Consider the following 24,491-nt stretch of genomic DNA (forward strand, 5'->3'; position numbering starts at 1 on the left):
TATTATTCTGAAAGTTTATCACATGTTTTCCACCAACTGAAGGAAACTGATTCTGAATCAATATGTGGAAAAAAATCATCACAGCAATTTACACATCAGACAATCAAGCTCCTGAAAACAGAGCAAATCACGTATTTTGTACATCAACCTCATTAGTTCCCTGTTGATCCTGTACAGTATTTACACATGTGCAAAACAAGTGAATACAATAAACCAGAATGTTAAATCTCCTTAAAGTCCGGACCGAGCATGTGTTTGGCAAACATCTCAAATGTCACAGGAAGCCTTCTCCTCCTGGAAAGGTACATGGCAGAAATCTGGTCAGAAATCACTCTACCCATCGTCCCCGCTCCGCTCAGAGGACATGAGTCTGAATTTTGCTGCTCATGAGCTGAGAACCCGGACATTTTTTCACCTTTGTCCCGCACTGATAACATGCAGTGGAATACTGACTTTGTTGTCTGGAACAAAATGCTGTGCGTCTAAAGCACTGCCGATTCTGTGTTCAGCATCAGTGAGGCCACTCTAGCATCAAAAAAGAAAGTGGAAGCAAATCTCAATCGCAACAGGACGAGGAGTTTAAGTTTCTGCAGCTGAACGGAGGAAGAAAGGCAGATAAATATGAGCAACTAATCAAGGGGAATTTCATTTTCCCTCAAGTTTGAGAGCAGCAAAGAAGCCAAGACCGCTTGGCTTTTCTGGGTTCTTGTAAAAAGATGAAAAAGTACACACATTATGTATAACCTGGGAAAAAAGGCTGCTGAGTATGATCCCTGTCAAGTTCTGCAACAACTTAATAGGCTTAGAATTAGCTTGTGAGAGGCGTAACAAAATGGATTACTGTAAAACTCAGAGCCTAAGGAAACAGGAAGTGGTGACACAGAGAGACGGGATCAAGTCAAACAACAGCATTATGTGTCAAAGAAAAAAACACAACAGATCCTCTGGCTCATGGAGGAGGCCGTCTTCCTTGAAGGTGAGTGCTGCTGCATGCATAAGTAAGAGCGGAGACTGATATTGTGCTCGACCCGGTAAACAAATCCCAACAGTGTTATCAGGGCTGGCCCAGCCTCATAATGCAGCTGGTAGTCAGGAAAAATCAAACAAACAAAGAAATAAAAGTGCTTTCACTTTCACATCCTCACACTGTGTACACATTCAGGTTTGAGCAGGCTCAGGTGGGAATATTCATACCACCGAACCTAAAATACAAGCAGCTACTTCACATTGTTCCCCAGGTTCTGAAGCAACACAAAGAAAACCTTTCAGCAGTGTTTTTGATTACCACAGGTGGGTATTTGTTGTTAAATGCTCTGTGGTTAGAATTTGTTTTTATTTTGAGGATCATTCTGGACTTTTCTAAAACCAATAACATTGTGCTCACCAAAATAACTATAAGAAAAAAAGGCTGATTTTTCTGACCTGTCAGAATAGGAAAAGCACAGCTATATTCCATAAAGTCAAGTCAGATCACTACTATGGCTTCTTGAGGCCCTCACTCTGCCTCAACTGTTGGTGACTAGTTAAACTGTACTCACAAGGAAATCTTCAAAATGTCAGAAAAAATCAGAAGATACAGCCCTGAATGTCCAAGTCTAAAACTCACAATTAATAATCATTAAACCATTGGTCCAATACTGCCTATTAATAAGGTATACACCAGCAGATTGATTGGTAAACATGGAGCTGAAGTGAGTATGATCTGAGAGGACATGGGCAACAAAATGATGTGCACGGCCTAAATTCAGCCATGTGCACAAAAACAGGTCATGGTTTTCCAATACTGGCAGCACATAACAAAGAATGGGCATTTTAGGAAAAAAACAACCCTAATTTGTCTGCTATTATTCAATTTTTTGTCTAGTATTCAGAAACAGTCATGCTGAGCTCTCTTGTGACCATAGTTTCAACTTTATAATCCTTTCAAAATAAAGTACAATGGCAGAAACGTTGTTAAGATGACCCAAGTGGTTTTTCTTTCCTGTTTTTTTGTTGATTTATTTTTGAAAGAAAGCGGTGAGTGGTAAGTGTTGTGTTAAAAGTTATGAAACCACTTGGCATGTCATTGTCAGGGAAAAATGGCGGTCATGATTAAGTCTTTAAATTCACCCATTTTAACTTGATTTCAAATATTTAAAAAATTGATACCCATACCTACTCAACTTACAGCCACACGCCTCTCTGTTCACAAACAGAAGTCAGAGAGACTGCAACAACAACAACAACAAAATATCACTTATTTTCTTGTCACCAACTAGTCCAACAGTTGCAGCACAGTGAGGTACTGGCTTTCAAATGAAGGTGGAACCAAAATAGCTCTGATTTTAGACATTTATCTGTTGTTCTATATAAATTCTACTCAAGTTTAATTCAGACTGATTGTTTGAAAACTATGTCAAGAATAAAAGATGCTGTCATTTTGCTCATTCTACAGTAGACATTTAGTATTTATGGGGTTTAACGTATTTTGTACTTACTTTTTAGCTATCTTAAAGGGACATGTCAATTTGTTTTGTGGAAAATAAAGAATAGTTCATATCTTACCTACTGTAGATGGCTCTTTAAGGACGTTTCATTCTGGCACTGATGGCTAGGCTGATTGCAGCCAACACAACAGTACTGCCCTAAAACAGTTCCAAAATTTAAGTGGGAACACTATTACTTCTTCATTACATTGCTGTCAATTTCACAGTGCAGAAATATTCTAATGTTCCTGCAGAAGTTCCCCCAGGGTGCACCGGACATCCCACACCTACCTGCTGCTAGTCACACTTGCAATTGCAAATAAGAAAATAATTGTTTGTAAAGAACCACATAATGCATAATTCCCAGCAGTTTTAGGACAACACCAATCTACTTTCTGGTCTGTCTTCAGACTGGTCATTAGCTCATCATGGTTGTCGGATGTAAACTTTTTTTCTCCCCCTTAAAAAATGTCCTTCAAAGAGCTACAGGCAAGATATTAACTCCACAAAAATTCATTTTCAAAATATCTGGACTATCCCTTTTAGATTAGGTAACCCCAAACAGAATTTAATATAAAACTACTATGTTTTGTAATTTATTAAAAATAAATTAATAAATAAACAGTTCCAAAATATTTAGGTGCCAAATGTGGGTCAATTTTTTGTCTGGAAAATAAATATTTATAGTTAAACAGCTGAACTGTAAAATAACAAATAACAGCTCTTTGTTTCATTGAAGGAAACCAACGACAGTCAAGCTTCTGCTTACTGGATCCAAACATAACTAAAAACATGACCAGAAGCTGGAGTTTGAAGCCACAAAGGACGAGCGCCCTCTAGTGGCTGGCTGTAGTACAGATTTGAAGTCATGTCCTCCATTTAAGTGAATTTTCTGGATAACAAAATAAAAATACAATTCAGATCATTTTTGTCAGTTGTTGATTTTTTTTTGATTGATTAATGTAGTTCTTACCTTGCTGCTGTATGTTTAATTAAATTTAGTTATGTAATTATCTCCTCCACCTTATCATAGTGGAGTTGAGTGCCCTAACAATCCTTGGAGCCATGTTGTCAACGGCTGGTGGTCTCCCAAGGCAAAGAGTGAGACAAAGAGTGTCTGACCTTGGACACACTGGAGGGACCCGGATAAGCAGAAGCTGAAGCGGACAGTTAGTTATTTGAACCTTAAAGAAAAATGTCACGTTACACTGTAACAGACAGCCTGTCTGTAGGCAGGAGGTTTGGATTCAGGATATAGCCAAACATCCCGAGTGCACCCTGGCTCCACAAATACAAAATGGCAGCACCCAAATAAATGGACATTATGGCTTCAATTCTGAACGTAAGTTAAAGGAATCGCTTCGCCCATCTGTTTCTCAGTGTCTGGACTGTGTGAAGAGGAGTCGGATGAAACAGTGCAAGTTGATTTTAAATCTGACAAAAAACAAATAAATAACTCATAAGATGAACGGAATTTTATCTGAAAGTGTTTACGGATAAATAAAATGAGTTCAGATTTAAGCATCAGATTGGCTCTCATTTGGCTCCATGTCATGTTTACAGGAAATTGTTTTTTTAAGGTAAATAAAATGCAGTGATCTTAATATCTGATGGGGGGGACTGAATATAACAGCAGAATTATTTCTGCCATTAATAACAAATAACAGGGTTGATTCCAAAGAAAGAATGTTAAGAATTTCTTTTGAAAAAAACTCAAAAACAATAATATTCATCAGAAGTTGATAAGGATTTCTCTCAGAAGAAGTAAAAAGCCTTTATCTGACTGGTCTGTGACTATCTGACACAAAATTAAGATGAGTTCCAGATAGCCACAACAACTCTGACTATTTTCAGACACAATTTGTCACAAATTATACCTGAGAACCCCTGCAGTGTTTTGGAAATTCCTTTGCCAATGCTGTTCACAAGTTGTTGCCAATAGTTGCAACCCAATGCCATACTGGTTTAATATTACATGTCTGATATCTTAAACAGACTTTGGTGAGAATAATGCTATGACCAGATAACAATAGGAGCCATTTGTAAGAAATCTGAATGATCTTTTCAGCTCTCAGCCTCTCTGTTCTGTGAATCTGGACTTAAAAGTAATGTTATACATTCTCATGAAGTGGTTAGGAGTGACTCTGTGCTGTCACTTAGTCAGCAGAGCAGTTGCTGTTTGTCCAAGTTGAGCTGAACTGATACTAATGGTCAGCAGCCTGTGGTTAACAGGGTTTATTTGGACATATTTTATTGTGCACTTTTAATTAAGCATGAAAATACAATTTTGTTTCAGTGGTTTGGATGAACAATATATGGTCACCAGCTGCATCCTGGTGTTTATCACAAACTTGATAATCACAGAATATCAAGATGCATTGCTAATTGTTTTATAACTGCACTGCAATCTTTTGAATCACAACTGAATTGTAATGTTCCTAAAGATTCCACCCCTTATATCTGATGAGAGGAAAATAAATAAATAAACATAAAGGCCAAGCTTGAAGAACTTTTTTACCCTCTAAGAGCAGGGAACAAAACTGAATCAAACAGCAGACATTGGTCTACAAATACCATCATGCTGTTTGTTCATTACCTGAGCAGTCAGAAGAAAACTGTAAATAATAATGCTGCACCTTATGACCAGGCTGATGAGCCAGACAGATTAAAACAGCCTAGACACTGAAGTGACAAATTCACAGGACAATGTCTCATATTGCATTTAGTTACGATTAGCACCGAGTTGATGATAGTATTAGGAGACGAGCTGTTAGAGTGACTCTTTTAGCTTTATTTTGTTCTTTCATCATGCTCCAGTGAGTGATTGTGTGAGGAGGAAGCGGTGGCTGTGAAGTGGATGGCCTGAGATGAAGCTGCAGTTTGGAGCAGCAGCAGCAGCTGTGGGTGTCACACCTCTCTCTTTCAATAATAAAGACACAGCTATTAGAAGAACCGTATGTGCTAGGACAGTAAATGAACCATGTTACATCCAACATCTACTCTAATTATCCTTCCCTAGTTACAAACAGTCTCATTTAACAGTAGGATGGGTTAACAGCAACCAGTGAGACATGTACATGTGCTGGATGGGCTGAGTCTGTCGTTCCCATCGCCCCCCTCCCCCATCACGTGTCCCAGTCCAGCTCTCTGCATGCAATACGGACAAGTCTGAGTTCCAGTTCGAAGGCGTCGGGTCGTTCCTGAGGGTTGGCCGACAGCATCTCCCTAATCAGCTGTTTCATGTGGCTGTTCATGCTCTTTTTCCTGGCAGGGATCAGCAGCTCCATCTTTGGGTTTTCCAGCAGAGCCTCCCCTAAAGGGACAATCTCTGAGCCGTGCTGCACATAGCTCCCCAGCAGCTCCTTCTGAGTCTCCACATCCACAAAGGTGATGCGTTCCACCATGGCCCAGATGATCACCCCCAGGGCAAAGATGTCAGCTTTGGCTGTGTAGTGGCCTTCCCAGACCTCTGGGGCCATGTAGAAGTCCGTTCCACAAGCCGTTGACAGGAAGCACTTGTTGACACTTGCTGGCTCCTCTGGGTTGAGCCCAGAAGTGGAGCACACTTTGCTCAGGCCAAAGTCAGCCACTTTGAGGGTTGGCTCAGACGAGCCGGTGGGCGTACACGCCTGCGAGATGAGGATGTTGTCTGGTTTGAGGTCGCGGTGTATGATCTGGTTTCGGTGCAGGAAGGCCAGGGCGCTGCCTAGCTGCAGCATGAAGCTGGTGTTGGTCTTCCGGCTAGGCTTTCGGGAGAGGAGGTACGCGTTCATGTCACCTCCATCACAGAAGTCCATGACAAACCACAAGTAGTAGGCACAGCAAGGGTCAAAGGAAATCTCCCCTTTCAGAGATGTTTCCACAAGCTGCAGTACAAAACACAAAGGACAATGTTAAAGACAAAAACTGGAACAAGAAGGCAAACTAAAGAACGTATTCATTCCTCTTGGTGTCCTTACAACCTGGGATTTCATTGGATATTTATTTGATTGAAAGCAATGATTTAAAAAATCCTGATTAGCAAAGTTAAATGGGAAAACAACTGTTTAAATAATTTTTAAAATATATGAAATCGAAAAGCATGCATATGTATTTGGGTCTTTTGCTTTGAAGCCCTAACAGTTACCTTTAAAAGCCACATAATTAATTAAATACGGTCCACCTGAGAGGAATCTAATTTTTAAACAATTTAAACCTGTCAAATAATGAAGCATTGTGAAGCATGGTGGTGGCAACATCATGCTGTGGGGATGTTTTTCATCATTGGGGACAGAGAAACTGGTCAGAGGTAAAAGGAAAGATTGATGGAGCAAAATATGAAGAAATTCTTGAGAGGAACTTGTTGGAGTCTTCTTGAGATTTTAAACTGACAGAGGACAAAGACCATTAACACTGCTGGAGCAAAACCAGGTAAATGTCCTGGAAGGGTCCAGTCAAAGCCCAGCCCTCAGTCCATCTGCGAAGCTCTGGTTTGATTTAAAGATTGTTGGGCACAAGCAGAATTAGTGTTTATATTCAACTTAAAAATCCATTAAAATTCCAAGTTCTAAGGAAACTAAACTGAAATAATACCAACAAAGATGGAATTTTTGCAAGGCGCTGTAAACGAAAACAAGGCCAAAATGCAAGATGTTAACAATAATACCACTCCTATAATAAAGGATATATTGGTAAACCTTTTATTTAGAACATTTTATCTCCTACAATAAAATATTAGGCAAATGTTAAATCAGTGGTCCACAAACAGTGCTACAAGTTCTCCTGTTGGGACTCAGTATTCCTCTAGAGGTATTTAGAAGTATAGGGAGGCAAAAATGTTGTTTAAAAATGTAAAAAAAAAAAAAAAACAATAAAAAAAAATTAAAATGTTAAATAGCAAACTTGATTTTCCATCCATTTTTTCCTTTGCAGGTTGCAGGGAGCTGGTGCCCGTCTCCAGCAGTCACTGTGGACAGGTCGCAGGTCCATCACAGGGACACATGGAGACAAACAACCATTCATGCTCTCACTCACTTCTAGGGACAATTTAGAGTTACCAATAAACCCAACACCTTTTTTTTTGGCAGCTACCCATTCTTTTTTCATTTTCCTGCAGAACTTCACTTCCTTCCTTTGCCATATGATGTCACTGCTTGCTGCTCACACAGATGCTGAGGATGCTCAGGGTAGCTGTACATCTACACTGACAATATCGTCTTTATAAATGTTGAAAGAGATCAAATGAAGCTTAATGAAGTTCAGTTGAACTTGTATCTATTGAGTCAGGAGTGAAATTTAAGATTTCCTCCCAAGCCATTTTCTTTTCGCTATGCTTTCTCTGGTCTTGCTTTCAGTGTCGCCTCACTTATTTCCTTTTTTTTCTGGACACCTGGCTGATGGGGGGGGATTTCACAAATATTATTATTATTTTTTTGACATTCCTACATTGCACGGTTGCAGTGTTAGAGCATTGGGTCAACTGAGATCTTGACTTTTGACAAGATCGCCACCAGAATTTAATTACCTCAATTACTTGTTTGTTGTGAAATCCACAACATTTCTTGAAAACATCTTTAAAAATAATCTGTTAATTTGTTTTTACGTAATTCTGCTACCAGACAAATGGACAGACCGCTACTGAAAACAAAACCTCCTTGGCAGAGGTAATAAGTATGCTCACCGGACCAAATCGCTTTTATCTTTGTACCTCATTCAGTTTAAGAATTGGTATTGGATTACAAAGAAAATGGTGAAATGCACTGTCCTGTCCCAAAAAAAGCACATTCAGTAGATACTTGTGATTTAATGATGCAATCTGTTTGGCTATTCTAATCTCAAGTAAAAATGTTTTATTTGACTTTTTTAAAATAACATGATTTTTAGTATAAGAAATATGCTTGAAAACTTTAATACACTAAAATGCCTTAATATTGCTGTGCGCCACCAAGATGCTGCAACTAGACTGAAGGAAGAAACTATAAAAAATGTGTGGATTGTGCAACGTGACACCATCAGAATCATATCAGTTTGATGATGTACAATGGGCCAGATGTGTTTCTCATATTTTGCTGACATCAATTACACAGTTAATATTAGATTTATTTTGTTAGTACCTGTGCAGATCAGAGAATATTTAATTAATAACAGATCTGATTTGATTAATGAAGTGATTTGTACATTATGAGAGAGTCAGAAGGCTCTTCCACAAGACACCTCAGGCTGGACCTAAGTGTGATTTGTGAATGGACTGAGATGATGATGGGGGACCGAAAACGAAGTAGTAACAGAGCCAAAATGGTCTGCATGTGAAAAGGTAAGCTGGCTTTGTGGCTCAACAGTGGGATGAAGGGATGATATATTGTCTGTGTGACCACTCGGTGGTGAGATTAAACAAATTTATTACTGAGGGGAGACTGGTGATGACACTCAACTTCACATTTAGTGTAAAACCACAAAGAAAATGGCTGAGTAAATTAGTCATATTTTGAAAACAATGTTTGTGTGTCCGTCACACATTGTGTTGCTCCACGTCAACGCAGCTGAATTCTGACACATGCCTCTTTCAGTTCTGCAATGTTCGCTTCATTTCTGAAAGCTCACTTCTGTGTGGAACATGACTGGCTCCATCTGGGATTTATGAGCAGTCAAAGGCAGCATAAAGACAGACTGGTCTGTGTGGCCATCTTAAGAAACTAAAGATAAATAAAGCTTCTGATTGTAGAGTTAAAGGTTTGAGCTCTTTTTGTCCTGACTTCAACAGCAGCAGGGAGCCTTTTCTAATTTATAACTAACACTTTTCTGCAACATATGGGGGGATTCAGCTCAATTCAGTTTATTTATATAGCTCCAATTCACAACAAAAGTCCTCTCAGGGAAGTATACAGAAATAAAAAGGAATCTTCTTCAAACTGTGGTAACAACATTTTACCACTGGAATCTTTACATTGTTGATTGTCATTATTAGGCTACAGTCTGCAGTCCTTTATGGATGAACTGAAGGGAGTTTTCCTCTAACTATTTATTGTATTTTTCTCTTTTTATAAGTGTTGAATGATGCATGGAACACAGAGCCACCACCATAGTACCTGTACCTTCTTGGAGTTTTGTCAAGCTAAGCTAAAGGAAACAAGCTCAGCTTTGCTGAATTTAGTCACCGATCTATCAATTACTACATAAAGTTTGACCCTGACTGATTAAGGATATTGATATTATTAATGAAGTCCATGACTCAAATACTGGCTAGCCTAAATGATTTGGGGGTGATAGTTGATTCAAATCTTAACCTGGATAAACATTAGTTCTGTAGTAAGGAGATTCTTTTTTTAATTGAGCCGTTTATCTGAAGATAAAACATTTTTTATCCTTTATCAAGTTTGAACAGATGATTCGAGCTTTTATTACCTCACATGGATTATTGTACCTCTCTGTATGTTGTGTTAACCAGACTGCAGTTAGTTCAGAACGCTGCAGCTCGTCTTCTTACAAGAGCTAAAAACTGTGAACATATCTCCCCAGTGCTAGCTGCCCTTCATTGGCTCCTTATTTGTTTTAGAATTGATTTTAAAGTTTATTGATGACCCATAAGGCTCCTGTATATCTGTCTGACCTCCTGAAGCTTTATGTGACTTCCAGATGCCTTAGATCTAATGATCTAATCTAATAATTTACTTTTAGTTGTCCCGAGGTCCAGGCTGGTCCACAGGGCCTTTTAGGTGTGGAACCAGCTGCCCCTTTATCTTAGACAGGCTTCAACTCTTGGTATTTTTAAGTATTATCTTAAAATTCATTTGTACTCACTGACTTTTACTACAGCATGAGAGTTTATATTTTTGCATCATTTTAATATTTTATTGTTTAAAAAAATTGTTCTTCTTTTTATATTTCATTATTTGTTTTTATGATCTCTTCTGCTTTGGTTTTTTTTTTTTCTTTCTATTTTATGTACAGCACTTTTGCCAGAGGCAGTTGTTTTTAAATGTGCAATATAAGTAAATTTGATTGACTTAAATAATTTAAACTGTCAGGAAAGAAATTGGAGAAGCAACAAACTGACTTTTTTGTTTTGGTTGATGCATTTTTTAAATATTTTTTATTGATCTTTGTTTTACAATATTAACTGAGATGGTTTGGACATGTGCAGAGGAGGGACAGTGGGTATATTGGTAGAAGGATGTTAGAGATGCAGCTGCCAGGAAAAAGACAAAGAGGAGACATATGGATGCAGTTAGAGAGGACATGGAGGGAGTTGGAGTGAGGACAGAGGACACAGAAGACAGAGTTAGATGGAGGAGGATGACTCACTGTGGACATCCCTGAAAAGGGAACAGCTGAAAGAAAAGAATGATGATGATTTATCTTTTAATTTCATTATTTGTTGTACAGCATGCAATCCATGTTGAAATAGCTTTAATTAGAGTTAGAATGAAAGATCAGATTTCTCCAATTTTAGTTTTTCTCTTTTGGCTTTCTGTAAACTTATGAATAGAATTTAAAATTTTACTTTAACAAAGCTCTCAACAACCAAGCTCCACCTTACCCAGCATAAAAGAGCTTACTGTTCCACAATTTCCTAACAGAGCACTTTGCTGTCAGACTGCAGGTTTACTTGTGATTCCTACTTCCTGACCATAAGGCGGACACCTTATCTACAACACCAGCTCCAGTTAGGATGTTTGTAAAATATGAAAAAACTGAATATTATGATTTGCATATCTCATAAACTCATATTTATATTCAGAATGATCATATCAAATGTTAAAACTAAGAAACTGTGCCATTTTTAGGGAAAAAATAAGATAATGTTTAATATGATAACAGAAACATGTCAAAAACGATGAAACATGGGCAACAAAAAATAAAATCTATTTTTTTAAAACATAAAGGAATATCAGAACTGATTAGGTTGTTTGGAAACAGGGGAGTAAGAGGACTGAGTGTAAAAAAGAGCATTTTTGAGAGGATGAATCTCTCGGAGGTAAAGATGGGCAGAGGTTCTCCAGTCTGCAAAAAACTGTATCCAACAATAACGGATCAATTTCAAAATAATGTTCCTCAACAGAAGGAAGATTTTGAAAATCACATCATCTATAGTTCATAATCTCTTAAAAAAAACTTGAAGAATCTGGAGACATCTGCAAAGGTCTGCAAAAGGCTGAAAGTCAACATTGGATGTCTGTGATCTTCAGCTCTGATTCTGTTCTGGACATCAGGAACACTTCCACAGATCCTTGTCTGGAAACACAGTTCACTGTACCATCCACAAATGCTGCAGGCAAAGAAGAAGCCAAATGTGATCACCATCCAGAACCTCTGTCATCTACTCTGGACCAAAGCTCTTTGAAAATGAACTGAGGAAAAATGGAAAACGTTTTTGTCATTCTTTTGGAAATCACAGTTGGTATGGACAATGTTAGACACTGTTAAAGCACACACTGAATGCATTGTAACAGCATGGAGTCTGGGTGCTGAACTGAACTGTCTGCAGTTCAGACCTCTCTCAAATTAAAAAGAATTGACACATCAAAAAACAGCAGAGATCCCCCAGGACTTAATCCTCCATCAGACAAAGAATGGGACAATATTCCCCTCCAAAACCTCTCTCACTCTGCTCCGTTCCTAGATTTGACTGTTGATAAAAAGAAGAGGATGCTTCACAGAGGAAACATGCTCCTGAAACATTTTCAAAAAATAGTATTTTTTCTTAGTTTAAATATTTGATGTTTTCTACGTTCCATTGTGAATAAAATAATGAGCTTCTGTTTTTATTTAGATTGTACAGAACTTCCTGGGTTTTTCAGGTTTGAGGTTGTACCTTTAAGACTGTTTCATAATTTCCTTTTTGATAAATCTTTGATAAATAGTTAGGGTTGGCTCAGGTTTTCAGATACTTTCGGGATACTCCCCATCTTTGTGAATTTTAATTATTGCTGTCATTAATGTGTTTTTCTTTGGTTTTCTTCCCTTCTGTGTTTGTTTGTGTGCCCTAAGCTGGTTGAGGCAGATGGCTGCCCATCCTGAGCCTGGTTCTGGATCTGCTGGAGATTTCTTCCTGTTAAAACAAAGTCATTTCTTTCCACCGTCAACAACGTGCTGCTCAGGACGGAAGATTGGAACAAAGTGAAATTTTGACATGATCTGCTGGCATGAGGCAGATAACTTTTACTAGCTGGCATTTCATATTGTACTGACTGTGAACATATTGTATTTCAAAAGGAATGAGTTGACTGTTATTGGTTTTTTATCTGGATCTGAATTGGATTTAGGATTTGGACTTGTTTTTTCTTTTGTACAGTAGCCTGAGGCAACTTTTGTTGTGACTTGCTCTATATGAATAAACTGAATTGGATTAAAATACCTCCTGAAGTAGGTTTACAGTTAGTTAAAATGTAAAGCTTCTGATGTAAATGACTTTCCATGCATTACAAATATTTTGAATACGTGTAGCAAACAGTATTACTATAAACAAATAGCTGACAAATGTGTGCCATGGCTCTATACAATCTACTAACCACACAGGCTAAGTAAAAACTGTTTTACAGTTGTTTTCATCCGATAATTCGGCCTCATTATCGTTTGCTCTTTCGTAAGCACACACTGGAACACCACAGAGCAGTTACAGACAAAGAGAAAGAGAGAAAGAGGAGGACTAAAGGAATTCTGGGAAAATGTCCAATGCTGGCACTGCAGAAAACCAAATGAATAGCCTGACAATAGGCTAGTGAGCTGCTCAGAGCTGGTAATCAGGCCCATGAGGCCGGCGTCACGCAGCAGGGAGTCAGTGCAACATGACAGTCTGCTGACAGGTTGACTGGAGAGGATTCCCCCCGAACAACCACACAGCACATTCAGGAAACTGTGGGACTACAGAGCCAACCAGAAAGGACCAGTTTTTCAGCAAACATCTGTGCTGACATGTAGTGTCTCTACAACTTCTTTCTCCAATAACTAGGAGTTTAGGCAAAAAACAGAATGCTTGGTGATGATCACTCACTTTTTAATACAAACTCTTTCCATATATGATCATTTACGCTGTCACGCACACACAAGTGCAGATGTCAGTCAGATTACTGACGGCTCACAGCATCACACTGAAGCCAGATTGATGGGAGACTATAGCTGGTGAACAGAATCAGCGAGGGAGTTTCCAAAATGTCTCAATACATTCTAGGGTAGGGGGCTCTCAATTTCCTTGCTTGAGTCACAGAGGCTCACAGTTTTGTCACTTTTGTCAAATGTAGAAAATGTTTAGTAAAATCTGTGCAAAAAAAAAAATTCTCTTAAGACAGTTACAGAGATGTGATAGTCATCTCAAACCTTTCTCAAGTTAGAATTACAGAAACCAGAGAAACCAGAGCTGGATTTTGACCTGCAGGGAGCTCTTCTTCTGACAGAAAACATCTGAGGATACAGCCCCAAATGTTCAGGTCGAAAACATAATTATAAAAGATATTAAACTGTTTTCATTCAAAAAAAAAAAAGATTTGGGGAACTAAATGGGGCCCAAATGCTGAGTACAGTGACACTGTAGTAATGGAGTCCGTTAGCGGTAACAGATCAGTACGTAACCACAGTCTGAAGGTCACACTTTGGTACCTTCAGACTTTCTTTTTCTTCCCCACAGACAAAAACTTTTCTAGAAACAGAGAAAACAAATGTTGGGCTAAAAGTTTTTCATTTGCCATTTATTTTTTTATTTTTAAAGATGGCAGACTGGGCATTCCTATTCTCCTGACAACTGTTGAAGTCAGCTGTTTGTGGCCAAAAAGAAAACAAAGTCACTGATTACTTTAGTTTTAAACCTTTAACAAGGAATAAACCAGATCTGCGCAGCAAGCTCTGGGCTGAAACTTAAGCTACAGATATTTTTATCACGCTGAGAACAAACACGGGGTTAACTTTGCACATGATTGTTGCGTTGTTAAGTTTGCAGTGAATCCATTTTTGTTCTGTTACTGTAATTACTCCTTGTCACCAGAGGGTGCTACCATGACATTGTACGGCAGAGAGGTGACTGCTACAAAGAGAATAATACAGGAGAGCAGTGTAATAGCACTTTGAGTCGCCTCGTGCTGAAAAGTGCTATATAAATAAATGTACCTACCTACCTAATATAAAATGGAGTATCAGTAGCTGCCTTAGTTTAAACCGTCATCTCCTATATATTATTACAGTCCGCAAAACAATGATAGTCATATCGTCAAAGAAACTAATATTTTTGAAAGCTAAAATCTGCAGGAAAAATAACTTTAAATTACTTTTCTTCCTGACGAGCCTTGTGCAAGAACGCACAGAGTAGTAGGTAGAGAAGAGGAAAGTGTCTCTACAACTACTGTTAGTTCAGTCATGGTTTGTTTTGTCCCCCTGTTTCTGATTTCACCTGCTGGAGTACACTTTAAAACCGAAGATAGGCAGGTGGACCGGATTTTTAATAAGTACAATCACCAGTGTGGTTTTTAGACCTGGTCCTGTTTTCTGTCACAGGAGAGCTCCCACGCAGGTCTTAAAAATCAGCTCTAGCTTCCTTAATACAATTGGAAATGACCACAACAAGTGATTAGTTTTTAAAGAACACTTTTTGATCATGTTCAAAACTCAAGTGGCAAGACTGCAAGCCTCTGCAACACAAACGAGGAAATTGATAATAAGCCCTGCTGTAAGCTTTGTGACGGACTCTGGAGACTCACTTGTGAATGCTGTTCACCAACCAGATGCCAGCAGTCACAACAGAGACTCGACCTTTACCAGTAGCAGCAGCTACCAGCAGTTATTCTTGTCTGCGTGGAAACATACATGTGTACAGTGTGACTCTTGTCAATGTCATTTTTCTCTTTAACTTCAGCTGAAATACTTTCAAACACTGGTTTTTAATGCTTGAATGTGTAAATGCCATAAACTGTGCGGTCCCCGAGTTCTGCTTTTTGCATTATTCAACATAATGTTAACATTAAATGATAAATTTTTGATATTTTAAATCAATTCAGACTCGTTCATGTCTGCATTGGGATGTATCAAAAAATAGATTATAACCCTCACCCATACTATTAGTTCAGAGAAACTCTTTAAGATAAAAAGAGGGCAACATGAGTTATATTCCTCTGACAAGAAAGCTTTTACTTTGAAGTAACTACAAGAAATATTGTGCCTACTAACCTGTCAAAATGTTGTCATTCCTGCACAGATTACACTGAAAACAAATCAGGGTTCACTACTTCCTCAACCTCATAAATAGAAAAAGAATCTATAATTCTGTGTGAACATTTTCAAATCAGCAAAGGAAAGTTTAGTGCTTTGTAAAAAAAAATATTCATATGAATTTTGCATCCTCACCTCAAGGTACAGCGGAGAACTAGAGCCATGGTTCATCCTCTGGGCCAGCTGGTCCCGCTGCAGGATGCACTCCTCCAGGTGGATAACATTTGGGTGCTGGCTTTGAATGCTGCTTAAGGCCCAGAACTCCCTCAGGGCCAGTTCCACATTTTCAGGAGAGTGGCAGCGGATCTTCTTCACTGCCACCCGGGCCCTTGTGCGCTTCACCACTGCTTCATAGACTACGCCGTAACTGCCGCGCCCCACCTCCTGGATTAGCTCGTACTTCGGCTGGCTGCTTACCATCCTAGTCCTCGCTGTGGAGAAGCAGGCATGTTCATTTGACTTGGCAGGACTTAGTAAGTCTAAATCCACAACAGTGTAACACTAGACAGGAGTAAAAATGCTGCCGGGTACATACATTATGAATTAAAAATGTTTGGGGTTGTTACCAATTATTAGCATGGCCAATTTGTTATCAAAATGTAAATAAATGACTGTAATCATAAAAAAGATTTACTGATTCTGGTTCTGTGGGCCAATACCTATTTTCAATATCTGTACAGCTCTGACCTGCAGATACAGATTTTTATCCAACACCAGTTTCTCTCAAAGAACTGTAATTACCAGAATATAAAATATCCATCCACCTTTTTCTGTGCAGGGTTGCAGTGACCTATCTCTAGTGGTCATTGTACAAGAGGTGGGGGACACTCTGGATGGGTGGCCAGTCCATCACAGGGCCACATAGGGACAAGACAAACAACCATTCACACCTAGTGACAATTTGGAGTTACCAGTTAATCAAACATACATCTTTTTGGACTGTGGGAGTGTTAGAGAGAGTCAAAGGTGAAAAAAACTTGGATTTAATGAGCTATCCTGCTGCTATGGTAGATCATACCTATGTGACACAAACCTCGTTGGAAGGTGAAAGAGTCAGCCTGTTAACTGAGGATGTTATCAGCACTGCTGTCCCCTTACCCACCTGTTGAGACTGTATGTGGAAACCTGTAGTATCAAGGACTGACCCCATTCCACCCTGCTGTGATTGAATATGGGAACGTTAGTTTGGGGTTTAGATTCCCTCATACCTCCTTAAAGGGGACCTATTATTCAAAATTCACTTTTTGCATGTTTTTGTACTTCCATTTGGGTATCTACTGCTTCTAGAAACAGTTCAAGCACAAAAAAACACCCAGCTATTTCTTGACAACAAGTAAATGTTTTCTGGTTTCTGCAAAACGACCTGTTTCAAAAACCTCAGGATTGTTGTGTCACAATTCTTGTTACCTAGCAACCCCAAGCCGAGCCCAGCCCCTCACCTAGCAACCCAAGTGGAGCTCCACCCACTTCATTACAAGAAGACATTTGTTCTGGTTTTACTGCTGAACAATGTCTGCTGGAAAAGGAAAATGTTCTGTTGTCGGCTGCAACATAGAACATGTGTCAATGCATGTTCTCCCAGTGACGGAGAACAGAGCTGCGTGGCTTCATTTGATTTTTGAAGGCAATGTCTCCGCCATATTGCCAAAGAAAGTTGTAGTTTGAGCATCTCAGCTGTCCCAGAAACACGTCTCTGTTAAAGTCATGGCAGGTTTGTCTAAACTAACATTAGAACTATGTTAATAAAAGAGAAGAAAAGTTGGAAGAAAAACATAAAACCGATCTTTACCAGGCGGTCATCCAGACATTTTTCTGGTTCAGGGGAGGAGGAGAAGCTGCTGCTGGCCGGGCTGATCCTGGCCTTATTTTTATTTTATTTTTTTTATGAATTATTAACAATAGAAATGTGCGTCAGATCTGCAGCGTTTAATCCTTCAGTGAGCTTTTATGTTTTGAGACGGGACACTGAGTTGGGGGGCGTGGCCAACAGCAGCTTATTTGCATAATAGTGACGTAGCCCTAAAACCGCTCATTCTGAAATGAGCTCACAACAGGCAGAACTGATCAGGTGAAATCTCAATATCTGAGAATGATTTTGTGCCATAAATGTAGTGAACGTGTTCTGTACAGCCCACAGACCTATCCTGACTTGTTCAAGGAAGCATAATAGGTTGTCTTTGGTGGGAAGCATCCAACCTTCTGTGGGCCAACAGGTACTGGCTGAATATGGGGGAATTTTACTGCCGTAAGTCAAGAGCACACATTTTCAGTTTAAAAGCAGGATTTCATTTCTTTTTTCTCAAAACTTCTGCTTTCTTTCAAATATTCTCTGTGCTCTCTCAGATTTTCTGCTCGCGTGCAGATATCTGTAATAAGATTGTGTAAATATTTGGCACAAATATCTTACAATATCACATAATAAATAGCCATATTTTCAACTTTCCTGTCAACTTTAATCTTTTTTTTTTTACCAAATCACGGTCGGCGATCAGCCGGTGAACAGCCACCTACCACCGGGCTTAGCCTCTTTTCTGGGGGAAACCCTGATATGAAATAGTTGAAATTCACTTCCTTCATAGTTTTCCTGTTTTTGTTTTAATAAAACATAAAACACTCCAGTGGTTCAGTTCTGTGATTCAAAACGTTAATAACTTCTTAGAGTTTAGGTGTCAAAATCCCAAAGTGGGGTGATTCTCACTAATTAAAACAATTAAAGCTTGCAGATCTTTACTGAGCTATAAAACAACTGCAATGAGTCGGACTGCGGACTAGACCAACCCCTGACAGGTCAGCTGGTGGACTGTCTCGATCAGGGTTTATCACTTTGTGTTCCAGTTTGAATTTGAATTGTAAAACCTTCAACAGGTCAAAACTTTTGAAAGGGAAACTTAAACTAGCTAAAATAAAGCAGAAAACCTTTATTACCTGCTGGATTCTGATATATTTGTCCAATTACCTAATTCTAATTGACAGCAGACATTTAAACTCCCCATCGAAAGAAATGGAATATCTGTCTAGAGATCTGGCTTAAGTCAGGGATGGATTTAGAAAAATACTCATGGGGTGACAAAAGGGGGCAGGAAATTTTGAGGGGTGGCTTTCTCTAGCAGAATTATATCGGTTGGTCAGTGAAAGAAGCGTGCCCATCACAACTGGGCCTTCTCTACCCAACCAAACCTCACACATACACCCACACACAGACACAACTGCAAATCACTCTTAATAAAAGCAAAACAAACTCAAATTCTGACCTCTGTCCCCCACCCCACCCCCAGGCTAGAAACTATGGGGGAATCACAGTTGCCAAAGGCAAACTTTCAAACAAAGATTTTGCACAATCTGTTAGAGCAAAGACCAGTGTTGAGGATAAGCCTCAGCTACTGCCATAATCATTTTTAGCTCATTATTCATAAAATGAACTGAGTTATAGCCAATTTTGAAGGTATAGGAACATACTAAAGCAGCTCCCCTAAACATAGTCTTTGTAAATAATAAAATTGTGACAAATCCAGCTGACAAAGCTGCACACAGCCCAACACAGTGAAAGTTGTTGCATCATTTCCAGTGCTCCAGCAGCTGTGGCTCTTATGCAAGCACTGCTACAGTCAGTCGTTAGCTTTGACTGACACCCCACTGAAGCCTGATTTTCCAACATGCACTGCAGTCCTAGATGTTCCAGAAATCTTCACCAAGAGTAGTAGATAAAACTGCAAATGTCTGCACAATTAACCATGTGTAGTGTCAATGAGGCAGCCGATTTTAGGGAGTATTTATTGCAAATGAGAATGTCTGATAAAAGTTTGAGCATCGTTCATTTTCCTGTTGAACACTCCATTGCTTCCTACCAGGTCATTGACATTGTGAATATGGTCAAAACTAGTAGTCTTTGTTCAACACAAAAACAGCCACCATTCTCAAAGTGTCGTAGTTAGGGATGCACAAATAACCATACTAATATCAGATACTGGTCCTGATACCAGTAGTCCTAAAAGTGTTCTCATACCACTTCACTGCAATCACACCGAACATCTCAGGTGAGCAGTCAGACGGCAGAGGGAAAGCAAACATGCATATGGCCAGTACTCTTCGGTTTTTATCCTTTCAGTACCGTCACTTTTTATAGTGTACCTCCACTTCTCATAAACCTGCTGGTCCTCAGTCTCAGTGTCAACAACTCCAAGCTACAGCTGGCATTTAGTAATGATCTTTTTCTTTTTCTTTTTTTTTTTACCATTCCAGCGTTTCCCCCAGTATAATATAAGCCTGGCGGCCCGCCGGGCTTTCCCTGCTCCGCCGCCAAGCTAAGCTCCGCTTGTTTACTGTAAAATATGCCATTTTTTAATAAACGTTTTTTTTCCACCGGCACCCCCACCGGGAGGTCACCACTCATGGATCACCGTGCGAGGGTGCGCGCGCAAACAGTGATGCAATCGCGCTGTCCCCATCCCTGCTCGAAGGCTGCTTTCGGTGCTCTAGCGGAGCTGGTTCGCCAGTATCAGCATTTATATGATCCCTCTATGAGAGATCACAAAGATAATAAAACAGCTCAAAACTCATGGAAGGAGATTACTGCTGCAGCCGATAAAAAGGAGTGTTTATAGACCACAAAAGTTAGTTGAGCCGAAATTCAGCGGGTGGCTTTACAAGTTTTGTACTTAGTGAAAATATTAATATGAGGCGTGCTGATTTATCCTTGTTTACCAGTAAAATGATGCTATTAAATTCAGCATTAGATATACTGTGTTTTGTTAGTGATCCAACATGCAGCCTGTGCCACAAAAAGCACAGTACAGTACAGCATCTGTCTGTTTTTTAGAGTTCTCCGTTGTTATTCATTGGCCTTAATGGGAGACGTTTGCACTTTTTTATTTATATTTATTTATTTGTAAATGTGACTGAAATTAGGACTCAAATTAGGTGCAAACAACTGTTGTTTAAAAAAGTATTTTAATAGTGCCTTTTTGTAAATCTGTAGTTGTGGAAATATTTGACACATATCTTACAATATCACATAATAAATAGCCATACTTTCAACTTTCCTGTCAACTTTAATCTTTTTTTTTTTTTTATTAAATCACGGACAGCCGACCGCCGGCGAACAGCCACCTACCACTGGGCTTAGCCTCTTTTCTGGGGGAAATCCTACATTCATGTTGTCACGGTCAGTTCCTCAAGTTTCTTTTTTAAAAAATTCTGATTAGAGGTTGCCTGATTTCACTGGTTGATATTTGTAATTTTTGAAGTAAAAGCCACACATTCTTCACCAATTTTCAAACAGGTTTATGTTTGGGCAGCATAGTGTCACTGCTGCTACTGAAACTGAAGCAAAAAACTAGCACCCCCTGTCTCTTAAAGAGCTACAGGAAGACATGAGACACCAGACTGTAGGTTCATTTCTGGAAAACCAACACAACTACAGCGAGATCAGAAACCTTTCCACTCTTATTTTTTAGTGCCAGTCATATTTATTTATCAGAGTTATTTTGTAGACAAAAAAGAAAGTGGATAACCTCAAGTTTCATTTAAGGAAGCTTTCAGTTTGCTGTAGCTTCGAGTCTTAGAGCTGAACTCTAAAGACCTTTCTGTTTACAAGGTTGTCGTCATCAACTGTTTTCGTACCGGACAATCTCTTCCCTCCAGTGGCTGCGTGTGAGGCAACATGCGTAGCTAAGAGGCATTAGTTAAAACACAGAGACTAACATGAGCTGCTCCACGTCTTTAGCTATGTGCACACATGTTGGAGAGCTACTCAGCCAAGAGAGAGAGAAATGATGAGGAACAGAAATGCTTCTTCTGTGAGGTAAAGGAGAAGCAGCAGTGTGTGTGAGAGGTGCTGCGCCTCACACACTAGGAGCATTTGTACACACACATTAGCTGCCAGCTCACATGATTCACTGTTATTAACAATGTGGAGCAACTTCATGTTAAAACAACATGAGCTGATGCAAACAGTGGATGACATAAATGCAGCACATAGGCTGAATAAGGCAGAAGGAATATGAGTTCATTACTGACAGGCTTTGTGAATAAATGCTTTTATGTTTGTCCACTGGGCTTTACTTATTAAATAAATCCATGTGCATCCTAATCAACACCATCTCTATGAAATTTAAAAAAAGCATAAAATTGAAAAAATAATATCAACCATCGGCTGCCCTGATTTTATTTCTAAATATCTGTATTACCCATCCATCTTCTACCACTTATCTGTGGCTGGGTCACAGAGGCAACAGGTCCAGGAGAGAAACACAGACATCCTTTTCTCCAGTGACACTCTCCAGCTCCTCCTGGGGGATTCCAAGGTGTTCCCAGACCAGAGAGGATACATAATCCCTCCAGCCAGTTCTGGGCCCCAAGGCCTCTTCCCAATGAGACATCCTCGGAAATCCTCCAAAGGGAGGCATCCTAATCAGATGCCCAAAGCACCTTAGCTGACTCCTTGTGATGCGAAGGAGCCTCGTCTCTACTCCGAGCTCCGCCCGGATGATGGAGCTCCTCACCTTATCTCTAAGGTTGAGCCCATTCACCCTACAAAGGATCCTCCTTTCAGCTGCTTGTATCCAGGATCTTGTTCTATCAGTCATGATCCAAACCTAATGACCATAGGTGAGAGTTGGAACAGATGAACCAGTAAATTGAGTTTTACCTTTAAACTCAACTCTTTACCACGACTGATCAAAGCAATGTCCTCATTACTGCAGACGAGGCCCTGATCCATCAGTCCATCTCCTGAAGATACTTGAACTCCTATATATAAATATATATTGGCTGTAGTTGTATAATCAATTACCATTTAGAGAAAATCCAAGGCAAGATGGCTGCCACAACTAATCAACCTTAGCAAATACTTAACTGGATATGACTCAAGAAATTTTACACATATTAAGCAAAGAATTGGTGTGGTTGTAGCTAAGACATATCTGATCACACAAGATCCCTTTTTAAAACTTTGCCTCTAGCTGTTGAAGTCAACACTGTCTGTTAACAAAATATCTCATGAACCACTGGATGGATTTTAATGAAACACTCAGAAAACAATTATTGGATGTATATCTACAACTGAATAACTTCTGGAGTCAACCTGATTAAGGTTTGACCAAAACAGCTATAGCTCTGTTCCTTCTCAGCACAAGATGCTCTGACATAAAAGGTGGAAGTAATGCTAGGCTTTTAATTGAATACTATTTTAGCAGTGCCTTAAATAATATCTTTAAAAAATACATTATTTACACAAGTGACACTGAGTTATTACTACTTTTTAAGTATTTTTGTTGTATATTGCTAATGTTACAAACATCAGGTGAGTATGTAGACTACCTGCGGTCAGCACTACACCAGCTTTAGATCAGCAATAAATTCAACTGAAAACCACAGCGGATTTTGCAGACGGAAAGTAAAAAGTTTGTTTATTCACTCAATGATCTTTTCTACATTCACTGTAACTTTTAAGTGGTTTTAACTCCTGTGGTTTTTGTCCTATCAGGATTATCTTAATGTCAAGGGTATTTTCAAGCTCTATCCAATGGTGCCAAATTTATCCGTTTTGCTAAAACTTTGTTTTGTCACACTGCTAGTTTAAACTAGTAAATCTGAACGATTCTTTATAGCAACGCTGCTTACAGGAAACAGCATGTCACACCTGTTCTCAGATAATTAAGTGTTTTTCCTCTTTTAATAAATTTACATGCTATCAGATTCGGGTTGCCAAATCGTCTCTTAAGTGTTGAGCAAACAGCTGTTCAGCTGACAGACAAAAACAACAGGCAGCCATTAACCGGGTTAATTAGTCACCTGATAACCTGATTGGCTACAAAGCTAAGAGCTATGTGGCCTGGTCACTGTAGCTAACATTAGCTAATCATGTTAACACCAGCTAACAAAGAGTCCAACACGCGCCACTTCATTCGGAAATATAGCTTCACGTGCATCTGCAGTAGCGTGTAATATTCAAACACAAACAACTTCACGTATCTAAACCTAAGCTAGCCGCGGGGCACAACAGCGGCCATGTGTGAAAACCACTGACAGTGGTGACAGTTTATTGTCCTGACTGCTATTCAAGCCTCAAAACACATTCACACACCTGCAATCCAAGCTGCCAAGAGCACATCCCGCACACGACAATGGTCGAAATCAAAACCAGACACGAGGGCGTTCACCGCGTGTTGTCATCTTATCAGTCTCACCTTTAAGTCCCTTCTTCTCTGGGGTTCATTTGTTGTCTTCCTCACTCTCCCTGGCAGCCATTACCGCTGCACACGCTCTGCTTCGCTCAGTCAACACGGCGAGCTTGTGTCAAACGCTGGACGTGAGAACGCGCAGCTGCCGAGCAGCGCTGCTGCACCGGGAGACCAGAGCGCGCAATTTCCGGTAAGTTTCAAAATAAAGTTCAATCACTTATATTATATATATAAACACGAATGTATTCGTACCTGTGAATACATTTAGCATTGAAATGTATTCATTTTAATACAGTTTCTGAAATTTGCAATTTATTTTTCAAGTTACAAAACTACAACTCTATTCCATCGTTACGAACGAGACTGAGATATCTTATTTTGAAGGAAAGAATTAGTGTTCTTGGCTAAATCCGGTTAGCTTTACACAGTAAGTGAAACGTGGACGCCTTCATGAGCTGTCACTGACAGAGGGTGGATGTAATAAATCTTTATAAATGTCTAATGAGTGAAAAAAATACCATGCAAAGCTGATCATTATTATGGAACAAACAATGTGTAAAAAGTCTGATAATATAAGATAACACTATTAAAATATGTGTCATTCAATTGTATAAACTAATGGTTTATTTATCAAAGAAAATAATAATCTGGCTCAAAATAAGGTGTTGTTACCTAA

At 39.3% G+C, this 24,491-nt stretch overlaps 1 protein-coding gene across 1 annotated transcript; it reads right to left on the reverse strand.

Moving 5' to 3' along the window:
- On the reverse strand, window positions 1-23,973 carry pdik1l (PDLIM1 interacting kinase 1 like). The gene is made up of 3 exons (XM_017436657.3): window positions 23,822-23,973; window positions 15,771-16,066; window positions 1-6,331 (listed from the first exon to the last, which is right to left on the reverse strand). Exons 2-3 carry the CDS (start codon window positions 16,053-16,055, stop codon window positions 5,591-5,593), a joined length of 1,026 nt encoding a protein of 341 aa, XP_017292146.1. The 5' UTR covers window positions 16,056-16,066; window positions 23,822-23,973; the 3' UTR covers window positions 1-5,590.
- Between the last annotated feature and the right edge of the window lie 518 nt (window positions 23,974-24,491).

This window comes from Kryptolebias marmoratus, linkage group LG5, assembly GCF_001649575.2.
Source record: "Kryptolebias marmoratus isolate JLee-2015 linkage group LG5, ASM164957v2, whole genome shotgun sequence".
NCBI classification, from domain to species: domain Eukaryota; kingdom Metazoa; phylum Chordata; class Actinopteri; order Cyprinodontiformes; family Rivulidae; genus Kryptolebias; species Kryptolebias marmoratus.

What these genes read in the sequence shown, in the direction of transcription:
- pdik1l (XM_017436657.3), bottom strand. Translation starts at nt 16,055, where the DNA reads ATGGTAAGCAGCCAGCCGAAGTACGAGCTAATCCAGGAGGTGGGGCGC. An exon ending in GTTCTCCGCTGTACCTTGAG is followed by an intron (nt 6,332 to 15,770) that starts GTGAGGATGCAA and finishes TTTGTACTGCAG; the next exon opens with CTTGTGGAAACATCTCTGAA.